The sequence below is a fragment of the Mastomys coucha genome, unplaced genomic scaffold, assembly GCF_008632895.1.
Source record: "Mastomys coucha isolate ucsf_1 unplaced genomic scaffold, UCSF_Mcou_1 pScaffold22, whole genome shotgun sequence".
NCBI lineage: Eukaryota > Metazoa > Chordata > Mammalia > Rodentia > Muridae > Mastomys > Mastomys coucha.
Window position 1 is genome coordinate 195,964,351 of NW_022196905.1, and position 21,713 is coordinate 195,986,063.

The 21,713-nt window shown below is 33.7% G+C and overlaps 1 protein-coding gene across 2 annotated transcripts in view; it reads left to right on the forward strand.

The window, feature by feature from the left end:
* The window catches only part of Glra3 (glycine receptor alpha 3), a 150,086-nt gene that overhangs the window by 107,714 nt on the left and 20,659 nt on the right, over positions 1-21,713 (forward strand). For both annotated transcript variants that reach the window (XM_031339840.1, XM_031339841.1), the window contains exons 6-7: positions 9,707-9,844; positions 14,010-14,224. In XM_031339840.1, the coding sequence (XP_031195700.1) occupies positions 9,707-9,844; positions 14,010-14,224 (353 nt within the window). The remainder of the gene's footprint in view (positions 1-9,706; positions 9,845-14,009; positions 14,225-21,713) is intronic.

The following is a 21,713-nucleotide window of genomic DNA, read 5'->3' on the forward strand; positions in this document are numbered from 1 at the left end:
CCAGTGTGGGTGCTGTAATCCAAGCTCAGGTCCTTAAGAAGAGCAGCAGGTTCTCTGAACCACTGAGCGATCCATCCAGCTCTAAATCTTTCTGTTATTATTGTTGTGTGTTCATGTCATGATGTGCACATGCACTGATGACACTGCAATGGACAACCAATGAAGGTCCTCATTCCTTAGAGAGGCGTATCCCTTTCTAAGAACTCATTAGCTGCCTATAATTCTTTGTCTGAGGTGAGGCTACACAAATTTTTCTCTTTTCCATGTTAATATGCCCATTACTATTGCCATTATTCTATTCTTGTTAATGTGACCATACCTAGGACAGACTGGTTCACTCAATACTTGCAGGAATTCTGTCTCTTACAATCCTTTGGAGCCCTCCTCACCCTAAGCCATTAGGGTCCATTCTGTCCCTAAGTCATTGACATGGAAACTATGATATAGATGTATCCACTGGGGCCAGGTTCCCCACGATCAGCTGATTTATGCCTTGTGTCCAGTTGTGATTTTCTGTGATTGTCTCCATTTACTGTAAATATATGCTTTGATAAGAGTTAGTAGTTACAGTTACCCAGGAGAGATGATCTGTGCAAATAAAATTATTTTTAATGATAGTGAAACAATTTAATTCATTTTGTGCTGTTAAAACAGAATACTGTATACTGAGTAATTTCAAATAGACAGAAATATATTGTCACTAGATACTGATTAGAAGGGTCTTCTTGCTGTGTCTTTCCATGGCACAAAAATAAATGGGCCCAAAGGAATGTTCTAGGCTGAATATCCTTGTTAGAGTAGTAATAAAGCTACCTATGAGGATAGAGATTTCATAGTCTGATTATTTTTAAAAAGCATTTGTTATGAAGACAAATGGTTCTATGCATGAGATGCAATGAGGTGACTTAGAGGGTAAAAAGTGTGCCTGATTACCTAAGGTCAATATTAGCAACCCATGCAAAGGTAGAAAAATACAACTAATTCCATGAAATTGACACCAAAGATTACCTACAATTATAATGCATTATAGTCTTTTTTATTTTCTGTGATTCTTGAGTTTGCTATTCTTGTCTACTCAGAATTTATCACCATTTATTCCCTTCCTTAGTTAATTCTCCAGATAACTTCAATTCCCTCAATGTTGTATTTCCTACCTGAAGCAAATAGCCTTATGCAAGCAGGCTCTTTCAAAGCTTCGGTAACATTCTCCCTAGAGATGACTCAATAGTACAATCACAAATACACCCTATGCCACATAATCCACTCTCAGGTGCCAGAAATTCAGGAAATGTCATATGCCCTCAAGTCTTTTGTTAAGAATAACATGGGCTTTTCTAAACTCATTAATTGTTCATGGGCTGAGTATCTCTTTTGTAACACGAGTGAGCTACATTAGATAACTGGAAAGGTTATCTCAAATCTCAGATTCCATAAAATATTTAAATGCATACACAAGATTATGAATCCAATAGCTACAACTAAAAACTGTCTTCCTTAGGGTGTTACTGCTATGAACAGACACCATGACCAAGACAACTCTTATAAGAACGTTTGATTGGGGCTTGCTTACAGGTTCAAAGGTTCAGTCCACTATAATCAAGGCAGGAGCTTGGCAGCATCCAAACAGGCATGGTGCAGGAGGAGTTGAGAGTTTTACATCTTCACCCGAAGGCTACTAGCAGAATACTGGCTTCCAGGCAGCTAGGATGAGGGTCTTAAAGCTAACACCATAGTGCCAAGCCTACTTCAAAAAAGCCACACTCAAACAGGGCCACACCTTCTAATAGTGCCACTCCCTGGGCTAAGCATATACAAACCATCACATATTATCTAGAAATGATAGAATACACATACTATGGATCAGTAGTGCATAAAATGGACTCAAACCACTAAACAAACAGAACGTGAATTGTGTGTAAAGATAATTGGGAAGAAATCAGAAAAGTTAAAAAAAGTGAAAGTGAAATTAAATAAAAAATGTAATTGAAAATTTGGAGAATATAGTCTACTTTTTAAAGATCCACCAATGTGTGACTGAAGAGTGACATTTTTAATAAATTGGTGAGGTAAAGTTACGACGTATTTGAGTATGCTTTGACACCTCCATTCAGGACTATATACGGCTTATGGGACTGGCTTTGGTTATTTGCTGTGTGTTTATCCTTTTGAGCAACCATGTTCTAAGTTCCTCATTTGTAGGTTCTTTTCTAGCTGTTTGACAAGAGTCCTCACATTCCAGAGAATTTTGGAATCTCTGTGGTATTTTAAAAAAATGTGTACTCAATTTTATACACTCTTAATAGTCCCAGGTGTCCTTTTCTTCAAAATATATCCAATCTTAGATATCTGAGCTTAGGTTAGAGTGATTGTTTTTCTTAGGTCAGAGTCTCATAATTCTTCCTCAAGAATTATATCAGAGAGTACTCAGGACAAAAAAAAAAAATAGTAAAATCCTCCCTGAAAGTAGTTAATGTGATCATTTATAATTAAACTTCCATGCATATAAAATCTATCTTTATCTTCTTCATAAATTATAGTCATTATGCATGCTCTGGGTGTAAAATACTCTACAACCAAAATAAGGTTTTTGTATTTACCTGCTTTAAATCATCATATAATTAGGAATTAGTGGGTGAGAACTCCCAAACAAAATATATCCTGTTTATGTACATTATAATAAAATCAGATAACAAACATTTCTGATAATTATTTAGCATGTGTTAACTCTCTAAAATAATGCTGGTATCATTTAAAGCAAGTACTGCTTAGAACTTCTGGTTTAATTGCATTTACAATGGTTGATTAAGACTCATTTTGGAAGCTAAGTCTTCTGGATGTAATATTTTCTATGATGTGAAACATATAAAATAAAATAAAATAAAATAGCCTAGAAGCATTTCTTATTTGTACAGTGACTCTCATAGTAATATATCAAAGATTCCCATAAACATGAATTCATTTCAGTCAATAGCTATTCTGGCATGCAACTTAATTATTTTGAGGGATGTAGAATTTTATAGCCACTTACTTCTAATTATGTGAGTATATTGTGATACAATAGTTATTTATATTTTAGTTACATATAATAGTATATGCCTATTGTGGAAGTCATCACCTATGTTTTGTCTTTGGCAATACCCTGTTTTGGTTAGAGTTTTAACAAAAATTTGAAAGTAGAAATCATGCATATTATTACATATGAAGGGTTTTTATGGCAAATTACAGAACACTAAATAGTTTACACTAACATCTAGATTTTATTGCACTGTGAAGTGTCAGTTTCAGTGTCTGAAATCTCTCTCCCAAAAAAACCGCTGATTATTTCCACTTCTCTGAAGGCTTACAATGTTAGGTATTACATCATACCCTTTTTGGAAAGTAAATTAGAGTCAATGTAATATTATTTTTAAATTTATTTAATCATTTTTAATTAAATTATAAAACACTATGAATAATATTTCAGGACTCTATGTATCTAAGTACTTCCTGAAAGAAGATTCTTTGTTCCAGCATCAAAGAACATTCTTCTCTTGAATGTTCATATCCTAGGTTACATCTTTCAGTTGTGAATAGTGGTAGACTGAAATATCAAATGTAAGAAATATCAACAAGGTAAGTGCAGCTCCTCTCTAGTCTCTGCTCTGGACACTTTGGGCTTCCAGATACTGACACAATGATTGGATCACAGACCACCTCTTTGAGGTGAGATGAGACCTGTGAGACAACTTTTTTCATAAATTTGAACTGTTATGAGACTTTGAACTCACGTGGAATGTTTTTCCACCACATGAAGTTTCTTCCAAAGAAGGAGGCAGGCAGTATCCTCCTATAACCTACCCTCCTGCAAAAACCCAACTACGTACAAGACCTTTCTCTTATGAAAATGGTCTTGCTCAAGGTCCGGTCATTTTTCAGTTCTATCTGAGATCTCCCACAGGAACTTTTAACACTGTATGTTCAACAAGTATCAATCTTATGATATTTTGAGATTAATCTGATGGGTATTTAAGAAGACTACAGCTCACTCTATTTCCATTGTTATCCAAACCAAAAGAGGAGAAAGCTAAAGTAATTCTAGTGTTCAAAGAACATGTAAGATAAATTGTAAGTCAGTTATAACAGAAAGCTTTATTGAAAGTAAAAGCACTTAATTTAGCAGACTTACAAATTTAAATGAAACCACATGTGTGAGTTATAGAAAAGGATTCCATTCAAATCAAATGCGCAAATCATAAGAAAAAAATTAGTTAAATGTGTTTTGACATAACAGTTGTTCCTTGTCAAGTTAATAAAAGTGACTTGAGTAATATTTCTCCCAGCAAAAATAAGCGTGTGCCAAGAGCAAGTATTTTCTTCTCTCTTTTTTTTTTAAAACTCCAGATGTTGATTAAGAACACAAGAATTTGCAAAGTAGGTCAAACTAGAAATACTTTTCTGTCTCTCTCCTAAAAATCATTAGCTAGGCCAAATGTTTTTCTGATTTACTTAAAAATTAAATGTAAATTTATAATTTAATAAAAATTAAATATAAATTTATAATTCTTCAATACATCTCTAGGCTCTAGTTGAACTTGAATATATTCACAACCCACAGTCTACAGTTGAATAAGTGTATTTTTATTTTGTTATTGACATCACAAAACTGTATTTTATCTTTCAGAGCACAGTGGTTCAAATGCATATGTAAATAAATCTATAATGTTCTTAATAAATTGTTAGGTACATGGTAATTATAAAATAATGTTATTATTTGTTTTAACCCAGAATTTCAATAGGACAGATTGTCCCTACATATTAATTTGGTTTTATTTTAACAAATATTACTACTACTACTACTCCTGCTGCTGCTGCTGCTGCTACTGCTGCTTCTACTACTACACAAGTCTGGATGTCAGAGGACAACTTTTGGAAATGAGTTCTCTCCTTTTACTTGGGCTTTAGGAATTGAAATAAAATCCTCAGGATATGACAATGACTTTTACTCAGCATGCTGTCCTTCTTGACCCAAACCAAATTTTTATTTTCTAGGAATATAGAATATTTCTCCATTAGTATTTATTTAATTTTTCCACTCTGATTTAAAATGTAACTTTTACCTTAAGTCTCCCTTCATAGGTATGATTCTGAGTTCTGTTCTGTATTTGGTCATTTTAAATCATTTAAAGACTACAGCTTTATTTATCAAGATAAATAGATTTAGCAGGTCTATACTGTCCTCCCAACTGGTACTGTGGTGTTTGTTTTTGTACTTTGATGAACTACCAGTTGAGAATCACAATAAAACTTTCATTCAAATTGTGTTTAAGTTATAGAACAATTTTAACAGAGAAGGTTCACAATCATGTGAACTTCAGCACAAGGCCATTGCATTTCACTGTTTGTAGATTTCTGCCTTTCAATATTTATTTAAGTTTTCTTTTCTTTATAAGGATATGTTCATGTCAACTTGACCTGGCCTGCAGGTCACGTTATTCAGGGGAACGAGGAGGGTCACAACCTGTGAATAAAGAATGGGCGAGAGAGAGACGACAGGACTCAAGGAAGCATTGCTTGTCAAGAGCCGTTTACTTAGTGCAGCCGAGCATATTTAAGGCAAAAATCTTGGAAGGGAGGGGGAGAGGAAGGAGGGAGATGGAGGGTTACAAACTCTTCTGGGGTTGAGCTCCGGTGTGACAGGTGAGGAGGGGTGGAAGACAGGTGGAGAGGGGGTGGATTTCTGTGAATGTTCTTTTCCCAGGGCCAAGCTGGATCCTTGTGATTGTCAGGCAGGATGTTAATCTCAGGGTTCACATACTTGTGATTGTCAGGCAGGATGTTAATCTCCAGGTTCTCAATTAGCTGGGGCAGGATATTTATCTCAGGGCTCTCATGGTCCCCAACATCAACTTTAAATTATGTTTAAAGTTTTCATTTACTCAAAATATTACTTTGAAGATATATTTGTTTTATTTCATTAGAGAGAAGAGGTGAATAGTCATAGCAGAGAAAGTAAGTAGAGAAAAGATCCTATGTGTGATGAGAGGTCATTTCCTAGTAATAATATTAAGAACTAATTTTTTACAGGTGTCTAATGAGAAATGTTCAGAAAAGCGATAGTATAGAAAGAATTCTGTTGGGATTGTCTAGAGACATCCCATGAATCAGTATGATGTTCAGTAGAATCAGAAGAAATTTGGCAAAGGGTTCAGAAAGATAGAGTTGAAAATGAAAGTATTTGTGTAAGGTTCCTCTTCAATTATTCTGAGACTGATTCTTCCTGTCCAATGGCCTGAACCAACACAGACAGCCATATAATCTACCTGTATCCATGTGGCATGAGATATCTAGGTGAATAGATAAAAATATATAGGTAGATTTTTTGGTTTATTGAGTAGAAAATAGATAAACAGAGACAAGGTAACACATTTTTTGTTTTGATTTATTATTGTTGTGTTACTTGGAAATAGTCTAGACTTTCTAGATGGTCCCATAGAGTCCCATAAACTCAGAGCTAGTAATTTCAATTCTTAGCTCATCCACCAAGGGGTTTAAAATAAAGAACTTCAATGTCCTATTGCTTGAAAAACATTTTAAAAAAAATCTTAGAACAAAGACTGAAGGCAAATTTAGTGGAGATAAGTGTTCCTTAGAGGTTATAGCTTAAATTGTTTCCCTGTTGACATGGCAACAAATGAGAACACCCAAGAACATTAGTACCAATAGAAATGACCATACATTTTACCCATCTCAGACTTTATTGAATGGTAGAGCCCAGCCACAAAAGAAAGTTCATATATTCTACAGCAAGGTCAGAAAACAGAAACAAACAGCAACAACAACAACACAGTCATGATACAACATGAAACAAGGACATCTAATAATTCTGAGTTCCTTTCTATTGGACATCTAGTGCTGGATAGGTATCCTGTTTTTATGGGTAGTTTGTTTTCTAATGAGACTGCCATCTCCACAGCTATTTTCTATTTTGCAAGTAGTTATCAGTTGGAGACTGCTTCTGGGTTAGGATTGGGGACATGTGTCTGCTTTTTTCAGCTCTTAGATCTCATCTGCTGCAGGCCCTGTAGACATATCTGTATGCTGCCTCATTCTCTGTGAGATTATACATGCATCTATCATGTTGGTTTAGACAACCTTGATTTCTTGGTGTCCTTCTTCTTGGCTGGCTCTTATACTCTTTTCATTTTCCCTTATGCATGATTCTCTGAGGCTCTTGGGGGGGGGGGATTTGATGGACATTCTCAGGTGGAGCGGTCTCTGGATTTTTTTTACTGAAGGATACAACAATTAGAAACACAGGAACTTTCAGTATACCCTAGTGCCACTGTTTGTATTTATGTTAAGATATTACCCACCATTGCTTTCAAGGACCAACTGAAATGGGACAAAATGTCTTACCTAAACTTGGTACTCAGTTAATACGTGTTGAAAAGCAAATTGAGATTGCCATTTATACCATAGTCATCAAATGAAATTTTTTGCCAAGTTTAGATGAATATATTTGTTCCTTATATAAATTATTTTTCATTGTGAGATTATTATACAAGACAATTATATTTACCATGTTGCACTCATTACCCAATATATTTACCTTGATATTTTCAAGCTTTCATAAATATTTGTTATCCAAAGGAAAAGGATATTAAAATACTTTGAACTCTGTGGAAGAGATCTATTAAAAGTTTGTTTGAAGGTTTATTGAGGCAATATTGTCATTAAGTTTCCTTCAGTGCCTGTTAAGTTACTCAGAATAAAGGAAATGCTCCTTAAGCATGGCTATCTCATTATTTACCATCTCATTATTTAACTTTCAAGTTTAAACATCCTGTGAGTTGTAAATACGTGTACAATAACACAGCTGTAAAAAGTCCATTTATAGATCACTTGATGTGAATAGTTCCTCACTACAATAACAAGTTATATGTGCTTGTAGAAAATGGGAGGGAGAAAAAAAATCAGAGCAGGATTTCCGCAGAATTTCAGGCAGCTAGTTTCTTTTCATAGACAATTATACAAAACTTTATCCCTTCAAAATGAAAAGAGGGTTTGGCTTGTCGTCTCATTCATCTGTCTAAATTGGTACAAGAAATATTTCAAATACTTTTGTTTTCTGTGATTCTCTGTATGAATTATAAGCAGATAAAATTGGTACTTATTTTACTGTCTTTAGATCATTGAGAAATGTATATTTGTGTTGCCCTAAAACAGTGTTACCTATATATTCATATGTTGAAGAAATTATGAACAAAAGTTAATCAATCTAATCATTATTAATTTGGAGTTTTACTGAGAGGTTATTCTAGTATAAATAAACCAGTTACTAAGTCTAGAGTAGCAGTTCCCAACCTGTGGGTCACATATCATAAATTCACATTATGATTGGTAACAATAGAAAATTATAGTTATGAAATAGCAAAAAAATAATTTTATGGTTGTGAGCAATCACAACATGAGGAATTGTATTTTAGGGTTTCAACACTGAGTAGGTTGAGAACCACTTATTTAGAGAATAATCTTGTAGTTACACATCTATTTTTGAACCAAAATTCAGACATGGCTCCCTTAAATTTGGGTAACTATACAAATTCTACAAAATATTTCTTGCCATGAGTCAAGACACTGAAAGCACCTTTGAAAACTCATTAGTCAATTCTTACACTGTCTAAAGAGGTTTAATTGCCAACTCTCCTATCACTACTCTCCCAATTGTCCACAGAATACATGCTACTGTGTATCCCCAATTGTCTCTATGGTTAGATCAGACTCTGCTCTCTCTGGGCAATTCTGAGAGAGCTAGAGAGTGATGAGCTACCTCTTACATTGCCTAACATATCTACAAATGTTGTGCCAAATCGTTCCATGAAAATTTGGTACAAATTCCTCTGCAAACAGTTCTATAATTTACTAATTTACCTAACTGACACAATCCATGAGTTATATCATGTTTCCTCTCTTTCCTAACACTATGGAATTGACTAATCAGAGTAATAACAGCCGTGTTCACATTCACTTAGACTCATCCACTACAATAACAATTAAGTATAAATTTCCATAATTTTTCATTTAATGGGAAAAAATGCAAAATTCTGATTATATTAAGTCTCTCCAAAGAGAAATACAATACTTTAACTTAATAAAAGATGCTGCTTTACTGAAAAAATTTCATTTGAAAAGTCTATTCTGAACTAATTACTACTGTGTCAAACTATTCCATGTGTACTTTTCAATCATCTCTACCAAATAGGACAAGCTTTCATTTTAAGATTATCTTGTTCATGTTGGGACTTGGAACAGAGAAGCAGGTAAATAAGCTGAGAAGATTAAAACAAGGAAGGCATAAGTCATCAATACTTTCCCCAGAGATATTTATACATTAATTCAGTTTCAAACCAGTTTCAATTGGCCTTTTCTTGGTCTTAGAAATTAATGTAGCAGAACAATGTTAAAATTTTTCTGAATTAATACAAGAGCTTTCCATCCCCAAGAAAAAATAAATGCTACCTTCCATATTGTGTTCTTTTGAGTCTATATCATTGTCTTACATTACTGCTGATAGTCTTGTGTGCTACAGAATCAGATAATGTACTGTTTAGGAGATTGACTCAAGGTCACACTGATTCTTTCATTTCATGTGACTATACTGGAAGGTTTTTATTTCTTCTATCTAAATGTCTTCCCTTGGCTATTAACATTTCTATATTTCATCTAGTTGGGTATACAATGAATGATCTCATTTTCGAATGGCAAGATGAAGCTCCAGTACAAGTGGCTGAAGGACTCACTTTGCCTCAATTTCTGTTGAAAGAAGAAAAAGACTTGCGATACTGCACTAAACACTACAATACAGGTAAGGACTGAGAAGTTTTCTCTGTGCCTATGACTTCTATGATCTAATGATATACAGACTATTAAAATCATAATGTGTTGATTTTAACTGTTTTGGCTTATGGAGTAAAAAATGTATAATTTTAGAACATATGGACTTTCCACTCATTATGTCTGATTATATCTGGTTTGTATTAGATGAAAAAGATGCTCGATACTCAGATTCTCTTGAAAATTCTTGTATTCTTTATGGAGCACCACAAATGTGAATAAAATTATAATTATATACATGTTTCTTAATTTCTATAGGAAAATAAACTAAACAATTTTTGGAAATAAACACTCTATATGCTAACAAAAGTACTTGCTTTAAATAATTATATTATTTAACATTTTTCTTTTTTTGGTTTTTTGAGACAGGGTTTCTTTGTGTCCTGGCTGTCCTGGAACTTACTCTATAGACCAGGCTGGTCTCGAACTCAGAAATCCGCCTGCCTCTGCCTCACAAGTGCTGGAATTAAAGGTGTGCACCACCACCACCTGGCATTATCTAACATATTTTCATGTATTCCAAAACACTATTCTATTTTTTTTCTATTTTATCTTTAATACTTTATTAATTTCTGTTTTCAGTTACTTCTTGAACTAATAAACTCTGTTTCTTACATAGATACCATATTTAATAAGGAACAATGCATATTAAGAAACTCAGTGTGGTATGTGTATTCTTGTGAAATCTGTTCATTTCTCTTAACAGTTGTGGGCGATTCCCATAAACCTACTCCAACAAAAATGCTAGTTAACTATCCACAACTCAAGTTTCTACCCAGAGGTGCACAAATGGCCTGATGCTCGCATACTCACATTAGCTGTTACTCTTACCACTTCATTCCAGTAAAGCATGATTCATCTTGACCTCAACATTTTCCAGAACTGTGAGCTCAGTTGTCATCCTATAATGCCCCCAATCTCTCTCACCTCCTTAACTAACTCACAATATCTAATTTTGTAAATTACCATATTCAATTCACAGATGAAGGTGTTAGCTAATTTGGGAACAGGGACAAGATAAATTAAAAGAACAGGCAAGTCAATAGCAATACCCTAGCTCATTTTTTTAAGGATGGATAATTTCTTTTAGGAAATGTTGAGAAAAGCTCTAGAGGTGGTAAATAGAACTATCATCACAGAGGATGATAAACTTGTTACCTTAAAACAACAAAATTTCATTTTCTCATAGCTCTAGTAGCTAAGTATTTTTTTTTTAAATCAGGTATTAGCAGAATTATGTTTTCTTTGGAGGCTCCAGGGAAGGTTTCTTCCCTGACATTTTCTTAGTTCCCTATTTCTGACAATTCTGGGTATTTCTTTACTTATAGATACATCACTTTAGTTTCTGTCCTTTTAGTCATGTGCTGAGCTCTGCATGTATTTGTACAGAGACCTGTAGCCAAATATCCCACATTCTCTAAGGATAACAGTGATTTTGGAATAAATTTTAACTTCATTGTGTCTTCACATCAAGCACTGGATTCTAAATGAAGTGAAATTCACAGATTCTTCAAGGATGTGAATTTTAGATACATTCAACACAGAACAGCTGACTCTAGAAATCATTTCGGGGAGAATTTTAATGATACAGGGACAGGAGACCCAGCTTAGCAGAAAGTACATCTGCTTACCTTGATATTAGAACTCTCAACTACTCGCCGGGCGGTGGTGGCGCACACCTTTAATCCCAGCACTTGAGAGGCAGAGGCAGGTGGATTTCTGAGTTGGAGGCCAGCCTGGTCTACAGAGTGAGTTCCAGGATAGCCAGGGCTACACAGAAAAACTCTGTCTCAAAAAAAACAAAAAAACAAAAACAAAAAACAAACAAACAAAAAAAACCCAACAACAACAAAAAAAAACCCTCTCAATTACTTCAAGAATTACTTTGGTAGTAATTTTCTAGAATACCTAGTTGTCTAATATTTGTTTAATACAAAAGATGAAAGTATGCTCAAAGTATCAAGGATCAAAACCTTGTAGAAACACCTGGTAATGTCTCTATTTTCATATATGATTAATTTGTCTCATATCTTAAACTTTGTTTTATGTTATTCCCTCAACATTCAAGTTTCCTATTTTAGTTGTTTTCCACTCTAGGTTCATATACCATATAACTCCCTCTGCATATGAAAGAAAAAATAACACACATACACATGCAAAAATCTATATTTGTAAATGCCTGGTATTGCAAGGAAATAAAATTATTGAAGTTAATATTCTTTCACATACATATTAATTACATATCTAGGTATAGAGAGACATGTTTTTAATCCCAGCACTTGCTAAGCAAAGGCAAGAAGGTCTCCATGAGTTTGAGGTTAATCTGGATTACATAGCAAGTCCTCAGGCCAGTCACAGTAAGATCTACTCACTGAGAAAAATAATGTGTATATATATACATATATATGTATATATATACACATTATTATATACATTAATATATATTATAGATATCAGTATATATATATATTATATATAGTGTATATATATATATATACATACATATATATATATATACACTAAATTGCACAAATCTAAAAGTTACTTCAGGACTACATGATCTGTTTTTCATCTAAAACCTTTCTTCCTTTCTAAATTTGCTTAGTATGCTCATCTTGTTATGTATACATAAGAGGTTCCCTCCATCTCTTGGGTCCATGTTTATGATTTCTCTTTATAACCACATAAAAGTGCACATGTGCACAACCTTGAAATTAGTATGTATGTATATATGTATATATATATTTATGTGACTTATGTACAATCATAATATTTGCATACTGTTTGACTTCACTTTCCATATTAGTTATATGTATAAAATGACTTTAAAATACATAATGAAACCTTGTATTTTTCTTGAGAATCATATTAAACATAAAGAATGTATACAAATGGTAAAAAATACTAATTTTGTCATGAGATTATTTAATAGACTAGCATTGATATAATCAAACTACTTCAATTAATCTTGCTCCATTTTATTTTCTTTATAGTGAAAATTTAAAGTTCTATATTTAATATTGCTTTAAAATATAAATATTATAGATATGGTAGGAATATTTAATCATTTTATTGATAAGCTGAGAAAAGGCTTGTGTATGGCTTGCTTATAGTTCTGGTTGCTATATATTAAAAAGTGGACTCCACTGTCCCCAGAGCTTGCAAGCTGCTGCTGAGGTCTTCGAGTTCTGCTATAACTTCTATTTTCCTCCACAGGCTGTGCCTCCTTTCTGCCATCATTTATGAGCTTGTTCTATTAGTAGGTGTCTGCAATGGAGAGTCTCCTTACCATATACCAACAGGTTTTCTTGTCATGCTCTTTGATTTCTTTCTCCCGCGTTCTTATCAGATAATGATACTTAAAGAGCGTATTAGATCTATGACATCATTCTATTCAAAATAATAAAGATAACAAAACCAAGAATCAAATGACTTAGGAGACTGTTTCTTTGAAGGATGGATAATGAAGCGTAGAGATAAATGAATGCAATTAGAACCAAGGGAGTAGAAAGTTGACTTAAATATTCATAACCTCTAATTGCAGAAACAGAGGTACATAACAAAGGCATAAGGGCATATATTTAAACAGTGAATGTAACACATTTGTTTTCTCTTATGTTTTAAAATTATCTTTAAAGTTATTAAGGCAAAATGATACATATTTAGTTTGTTTAGTATTATTTATGATACTGCTTATCTTTGTCTGCATTTCTTTCTTAATACTTCAAGAAAATATAAAGGTTTTTGAAACAAATGGAATCTGACTAAGTAATCATTTGGAAGTTTCAGAAACACAAAGTATAGGTAACATTTACACAATAAACATGTGTTGTTCTATCCACATGAGAACAAAGTGTCAAAAACTAAAGAGATCTTTGACGAGTATGAAAAGCTATTTGAACATGAAAATAGGATTATATACTATTTCAGAATAGTTCATTCCCTTGTTACATGGTTTCCAGAGGCACAGATTAAAAACTCAAAAAATTAAAGTGAATTTGAGTATGTGACTTAATGTTCCTTTATTTTAGTAAAAAAAAAATCTTATGATAAAATTATTTCACTTAAGTCCTATTTGATATCATAATAAAACCTGACTTTTATTTAATTGTTGCATTTATTTCATCAACAATTAGGAAAGTTTACATGCATAGAAGTGCGATTCCATCTTGAGCGGCAGATGGGCTACTACTTGATCCAGATGTACATTCCCAGCCTTCTGATTGTTATTCTATCCTGGGTCTCATTCTGGATTAACATGGATGCAGCCCCAGCTAGGGTAGCTTTGGGCATCACCACTGTACTTACTATGACCACACAGAGTTCTGGATCCCGGGCTTCCTTACCAAAGGTAAGTGTCCTGAGGGGACATTCATTGGATGAATACATTAAATGCTGGTATCAGATTGGTCAAAATTCATTCAGATATTTACTGTTCATTATTGATTTTTGAAGCGTCAAACATTGTGAAGTGAAGATATAGATGAAGGAAAGTAGTCTATAAATCATTGATGTCTGATACTCACATAGTATTTGTAATGATTATTTTATTTGAATATTAGCAGTCATTGTAGGACCCATGGAATTTTTGTATCTATATATTTAAATGGTTAAAAGAGAAAAATTGTTTAAACTGATCTACATGGTACTATTAAATGCCAGTATAATGCATAGATATGTGTACATATATACAAGAGATAACCTTTTCATACTGTTTTCTTAATAGATGCTTAAAACATAAACTAAACCACTGGTAGCTGCATTTGTTTGTAATCCATTACTAAAATTCCTTCCAGGAAGATATGATACTAATTACTCTCCTTTAAGAACTGTATCATGTTGCCATGGTGCTACAGCATATTTTCCATTATGCTATGCCCGATCTTCTGGATTTTTGCAGTTGTAGGTCAATAGGCAAGAGTGCTTACCTAATTTTATAATTAGGATACATTCTTGTCATCCAGAGTTAAACTGTTTATTATATAAAGTCTGTGAAAGCTTCAGTACCTCTCTTAATATACTAAAAGATAAGAGGTTTTCTATTTCTATTTAAAAAGACAGAAATAGAAATTTATTTTCTTCTTATAAGAATACTTCTAAGAAGTGTATATTATCTGAAGAAACCATCTAAAGTTTCCAACACAATAACTTATTGTTTTTCTTGAAATGAACTTCAATGTAATAAAGGATTATTAGGTTCTCAAGAATGTTTGATGCTGCATCTGCTACTTGACATAAATTATAAATGCACACATGGTCCCCTTAGTGGTTTCTTTGAATGAATTCTTGTTTAATAAAGTAAAAATGTATGAATAAATACACTTTGGTTTGAAGATAGTTTATCATTGCAAATGTTACAGAGCACAGAAAGAATTTGATGTTCAAGAAAGTTAAGTTTTCTCAGTAAAAATTATCTTTTAAAATAATATCTCCCTTTATTAAACCTTAACTGTACATTTTAAATAATCCAATTCAATTTGCTTTTATAACATATCTCCCATATAAAAATTTTAAACTTTCTTTTTTGTTTAATGTGATATTCAGTGCTTATGAGTTTGTGTATGAATGTCCTAAGGAGTCTGGGAGATAGAACATTCAAGGTCAAATCATTAGGAAATTTACTCATTTCTATCTTATTTCTGATCTATGTGGAAATGAAAACCTGTTTTAACCATATGTAATCAGCTAGAGAAAAGGATGAAATATGCTTTATTTTATAAATTAATTAACTTTATGAGGCACAGAAGAGAAACATTTAAGACCTAGAATGAGGCAGGACTGGGAGATTTGAAAGATGTGAGGAAAATAAAAAAAACAGAAACAAAAAATCAAATTAAGATGGCAAAATGGGCATATGTATTTAAGCAAAATAGAAAGGTCAGTCTGAGACACTTCATCATCTATAAACAAATAAAACAGAGATTGTTTAAAAGCATTGTTTTCATCAGGATTTCAATGAAAGAAGAAATTTTCAAACATGAGTTCAATTATATTATATACACATGCATTTATATTATATGACTCATTCTTATGATAAAGACAATATTCTACAAGAAATTTAATTTTCACCTACAGAAAGAATTCAAAAGCAGGTATGACATAAGACAATACAAGCTGACATATTATCTTGGATATTTTATAAGTAAATAACAAGAGACAAAATATTTAGTTACACATACTATAATTCAGAGGAGCCAACTCAAACCATCTATTATAAACAGTAGTCATTAACATACTAGAACAGACTATTCTAAAGAACAGAATATCTCTTGGAAATTAGAATTCTGATGAGAGGAGAGGGGCTTGTTTATTTCTTTGGTTTTTTTTTGTTTTTTTTTTTTTATTTGAGGGCCAGGGAATCAGATTCTAAGAGTTTAGCTGGGTATTTAGAAACGTTGCCTAAAAGTACAGATTCTTGTCTCTGCTATTTGCAGTCTCAGAGAGCTCACAAAAGTCAACCTTGGGACTGTAACATAGACCATCAACCTATAACCACTGTTACATTCTAGGAAGTAGAAAACAAATTCAATTCAGGAATTATAACACTGGATTATTAAATACCAGGAAAAAACAATAAATCACTAATTTATAATAATTCCTTAGTGTTTTACATCATCTGTATGCTAGTACATCTCCAGAAGAATAAAAGGAACTTGGAAATTACTAAAGACTTAGAAGAAACAATCTTAGAATACATTTAGGTCATTCTTTAAGATTTCCAGTACTTCTGTCCAGGAAATCTAGGCCTCTGATTTCATGAGTAAAAAAAGGGACAGGAAACTAGACAAGACATGTTGTTTGTTTGTTTGTTTGTTTTCAAGAATGAATAATTGCCCAGAAATAGGAAGAAAAAAATGAGGAGAAAAAAAGGCATTAAAAGATCTCATTTTTTTTTTTAATGTTTTTCAAGACAAGGTTTCTCTGTCTTGAAAGATTTCATTCATTCATTCTTTTTTTTTTTTTTATGTTTTTTGAGACAAGGTTTCTCTGTGTAGCCCTGGCTGTCCTGGAACTCACTCTGTAGACCAGGCTGGCCTTGAACTCAGAAATCCACCGGCCTCTGCCTCCCAAGTGCTGGGATTAAAGGCACGCGCCACCACTGCCCCCCTCCCCTGGGAATGGAATCTTTGATCCTGGCAGTGGTGGCCTTCCAGTTATTTTATTTACAAATACTTCTAAGCATAGAAGGACAGACATGCTTGAAAGTCTAAATAACTAAACTTGTCACAGAGGCCCAGAAGCCAGTAGCAGCACAGATTGCAAATTCAAGACTAAAGAGTATTTAAGGTTTGAGGACAGTAGCTTGAGCCCAGTGTTTCAATTACATTCCTTTTTCTTGTTGTTCAATCTGATTGTGAAACCTATCAGAAGTGTCATGAGGAGAGAACAAAGCTTTACTTACATATTTCCATCCTCAGAATCTAATGCTGTTTCCATTGAGCATCACATGCACATTTAAATGACAAAAGCTCTTAAATGGTATACTCAATATTTGTTTTTTAAAAGCATTTTCAGCTTTATATTGTGGCATGAAACTTTGGCTGGATTATTCTTTACTTCTGCTTCTCCCTTTGCTCTCTGGAGTACTACAAAAAAATAATGAAACCAACTATAAAGTTTACATTTATCTTGAGAATATATAAAGAAAACAGTGAATCTTAGAAAGTATATAAATAAGTATAGCTAATATAAACTGAAAGTGAGTCAACATATGTATATTTAGTACTTAGATTATATTTGGCATTCAGATTACTTGTGGGTTGTTTAAACTGAAAGAATAAAGGCTAAAAAAACCAGAAGGAGTTATACTTACTGTTTTATTTTAATTAGTTAGCAAACACACACTCTTAATAGTCTAAAAAAATACTCTGTGGATTTATACAGTAAGTTATAGATGTGTAGCTGAAGAAGCCATTGCGGGTGTTATGCAGGGAAGCAAACTATGGGAAGAGACTAGAATGAAAACCCAGGAGCAGATTGACTTCCGACCTAGGAGAAGCAGACCTCCAGGACTCTAACGCCAGGTGGTTTGTTCCCAGTGTATGTAAGCCCAGTATACCTTGAAAAAACTGTTTCCCATTGTAATACAATCCCTGGTGCAGAAGATGTATAATCTTATTGAAACTCAACTCAGGGTACATGTCATTTTTTTCCCCCAAGAAAATAGATTCTAGAGGTAGGCTACCCATACTAGCTTAAGGGCCTCAGGCTCTGGCTTGGTCTTAATCATGTAGATAGCTCAGAGGTCATTTGGGCTATCAGCCACCTTTGGTCCTGGTTACAGGAGCTTGATATGGCCTGGCCAAGCAGATGACACAGTTCACCAGGCTGTTAATCACTTCCAATCCTCAGCTTTCTAGGTGGAAGAACAGGTTTTTCATCAGTCCCATCAGAAAGACAATGCCCTGTGCTTGACATTCCTGGTTTCTCTGTAGACTTATGGACTTAAGGACGTTCATGTTATGGTCCTGACATGTAGCAATAAAATGAGGGGAGCAAACAATATTCAGGTTTTCTTCTTATAGCAGTGGAAAGCCACTCCAGCAGAGTTTTCTCATTATTTAAACTCAACATATAGTTAATTGATATTACTTCAATAAAGTTTGGAAAAAATATCATATACATGACTTCATTTCAGCTTTATTATTGTGATATAATCTCCAAAACTGAATTTTCATTTGAAGGTGACCGGTATACTAAATTAATTATTTAAGTTTTTACATTAATGATATTAATGTTCCATACATACTAATTTTGACAAAAGAGAGCAAAGACAAACACACACACAAAAAAAATGAAAGCAAGATTTACCCAAAACTTTCTCATTAAATGCACATTATATAATGCATATTAAGCTAAGAAGTTTTATTACTAATATAAAAATATCTTCTGAATATAACTTCTACACTTGAGATAGTTCCCATAAGAAGATGGATTCATGGGTATTTGTGGATCTCCTTTCATCTTGGTACATTTACTAGGCTTCATGAATCGTAATATATCTAAAATTAAAATTAATAAACATGTTCTCTCTACTTGACATATAGACAGACCTGTCTTATAAGTTTTTCAATGTATTTATTTTTATTTCTGAGCTTATAAAATACAGCCTTTCCCACTTCCCTTTCCTCCTTGAAAACGCATCGATACAACCCTGCTCCCTACTCTTTGTCACATTCATGGACTTTTTCTATGGATTGCTATTACATGCACATATGTATATACATGTATGTCTACATTTTTAAGGTGAAGAGAGCATTCCCCAGTTTACATTTTCATAACAGCCCTCTACCATGACTTCATGGTAAAATTAAATTGGAAAAGCAAAAACTTCATATGTAATTTTATGACTATTTTGTCTAAAAATTTCTCTCACATACTCATGTACATGTACATGTACGTATACATATATATATGGTTCTAAGATATAAATGTATATGTGGTGGAGCTTTTCTCAGAACTAGATTCTAAATGATAAAAGAAACATGGACAGCTAACTATACCTCTGTTGAAAGAAAGACCTTGCTTCAAAGATAAGTGCTTAAAGGCCCTTACAGGTGAAATCTGTCTCCATGATTCTAGTTTGAAGTCATAAATAATGCTCTTAGACACCTGAGTAGAAGGAATTAGAATGAAAGATGATCATAATAAGCGGGCAGCTGCAGAGTGCAAAATCTCCAGCTTCTAAAGACTGGAGCAAGAAGTCACACACTTAATTTCACTTCAAATGAATAGGTCAAGAGTTGTATTAGAGGAAATCTAATGGCATCCTCCCAAGTAACATCTCTGGTGACATCTAGACTTACTTTACCTTTTCATGTAAGTGTTAAAAAAAACCATCAGTCACAAGCTATAGATGATAGGAAAGTAGAGCTCAAGCAACTGGAACTGGATTCAGAGGTAACTGTGATCTTCGAGATCCTTTGTTCTTTCCCAGTTTACCCTTTCCTTGGGCATCTGGAAGGATGACTCATCTCACTAGAAACAATGCAACCAAGGATGGCAGGATTCTCTGCTAAATTTTATCTCTTCAAGTGAAAATCTTTATGTGTGTGACAGATGCTTCATAGGAGCATAGTGGATATCCTATAGGTCTCTGTATAGTCTGAATGAGTAGGGCATCAGTGAAGCTGCTGAGAGCCACCCTCCATGGAGATGAGTTAAAACTCCCAGCATGCTAAAGCTCTATGTATTGCTCAGTGTTTTTTTTTGTTATTTCAATACTAACTCCATTTCCTTTAGCAGGTGACTTTAAATCACCATGTATTCTTTCTTTGTTGTAATTACTTTATCCCTGGCCTTAGATAACATACAAATGTATTTCAGGGCAATATTTCCCTTATAAATATTACAAAATGTAAACTTTTATGCAGGATCTTGCATCCTGGTGAATAAGCAAAAGAAGTAAGTAAAATTCATAGAGATTGGAAATAAAAACCCAAGCAAACAATGCAGTGCACAGATTTTTCAGCAATTTTTAGGAAACTCATTTGTCTGTGTGTCTGAACCGCTTGCTTATTCTACATTCAAACTTATCCATCATCGTTCACTTGACATTTCTGAAACTGGGGAAATCTACCAAGATGTATTGCCATTAGAGGAAGAACAAATTACCTTACCCAAAGGCATACCCTGCAATGTTCTGTAATATGTATTTCTTTTTTAAGAAAAGCAAATTTAGATTGAAGAAAAATGGACAAAACAATCTCTCTTAAATGAACTGTGGCAATTTGCCTTATAGATATGTTTTCAGGAGGTTCATGAGGCTTAGGCTGGGTTCTGCTTTAGTCGATTTTTGTTTGTTTGTTTTATAATTTTTTTTCAAGACAAGACTTTTCTGTGTAGCCCTGGCTGTCCTGTCCTGCAACTCACTCTGTGGACCAGGCTTGCCTCAAATTCAGAAGTCTGTCTGCCTCTGCCCATTGAGTGTTGGGATTAAAGGCATCTGCTACCACCACCAGGCAAGTTTCCTATTCTCAAATTTAAGCTTTTAAATACACCTAAATTTTTATTTGTGAAAATAACTGATGTGCACTAGTCTGAGTAGTAACTACTAAGTCATATCCAACATATCTTCATCCATTAACACATTGTATCTATGAGCTGTAGCATAGGAATTTACTGTCCTCATGGTAATGCCTTTAACGACCTTAGTAGATTACTGTAAAGGCATGTGTCTTGGCAGGTATCTTAATATTAACACATGTTTCCATACCTACAATATAGTTCCCACAATGTGATTGTCTGTCATCAAAACCTAAAATATTGCTCTTGAGTGGTCTTATCGAAATCTTACACAGGAGTATGGTCTTATGAACTAACTTATAGGAATAAATACAATCTATCACTTGTGATCAGTGAATGAGTACATAATTTCAGGACTAAATCCACAAATGAGTGATCAACTGGAACAGGGCTGAATGTACTAGCAAAGTGATCGGTGCCTTCTAGGATTAGAAGCACATTATTCTTTCTCTCCCTCTGACTCTCCTGCTCTCTTTCTTTCTTCTTCTTTCCTTCTCTCCTGTCCTCTCCTCCTCTTATTTTTCTTTTATATTTTCTCTCTCTGCTTTTTTGAAGCTACATGGCTCAAAGTCATTTCATGGGTGGTATAGCTTATAGTCTTTCTGCCTTTATGGAACTCTCTATTTATTTATATGAACTTTCTAGACAATTGTGTTCCTTAGATCAAGATCAGCTCTGTGACAGCACTGCTGTGACCCTGGGGTTTGTCACTCGTTACTACTGACTTACTATGGTTACTTGGCAGTGTGGCTATAGAAAACTTGGTTACATTGCACACACACACACACACACACACACACACACACACAACCTGC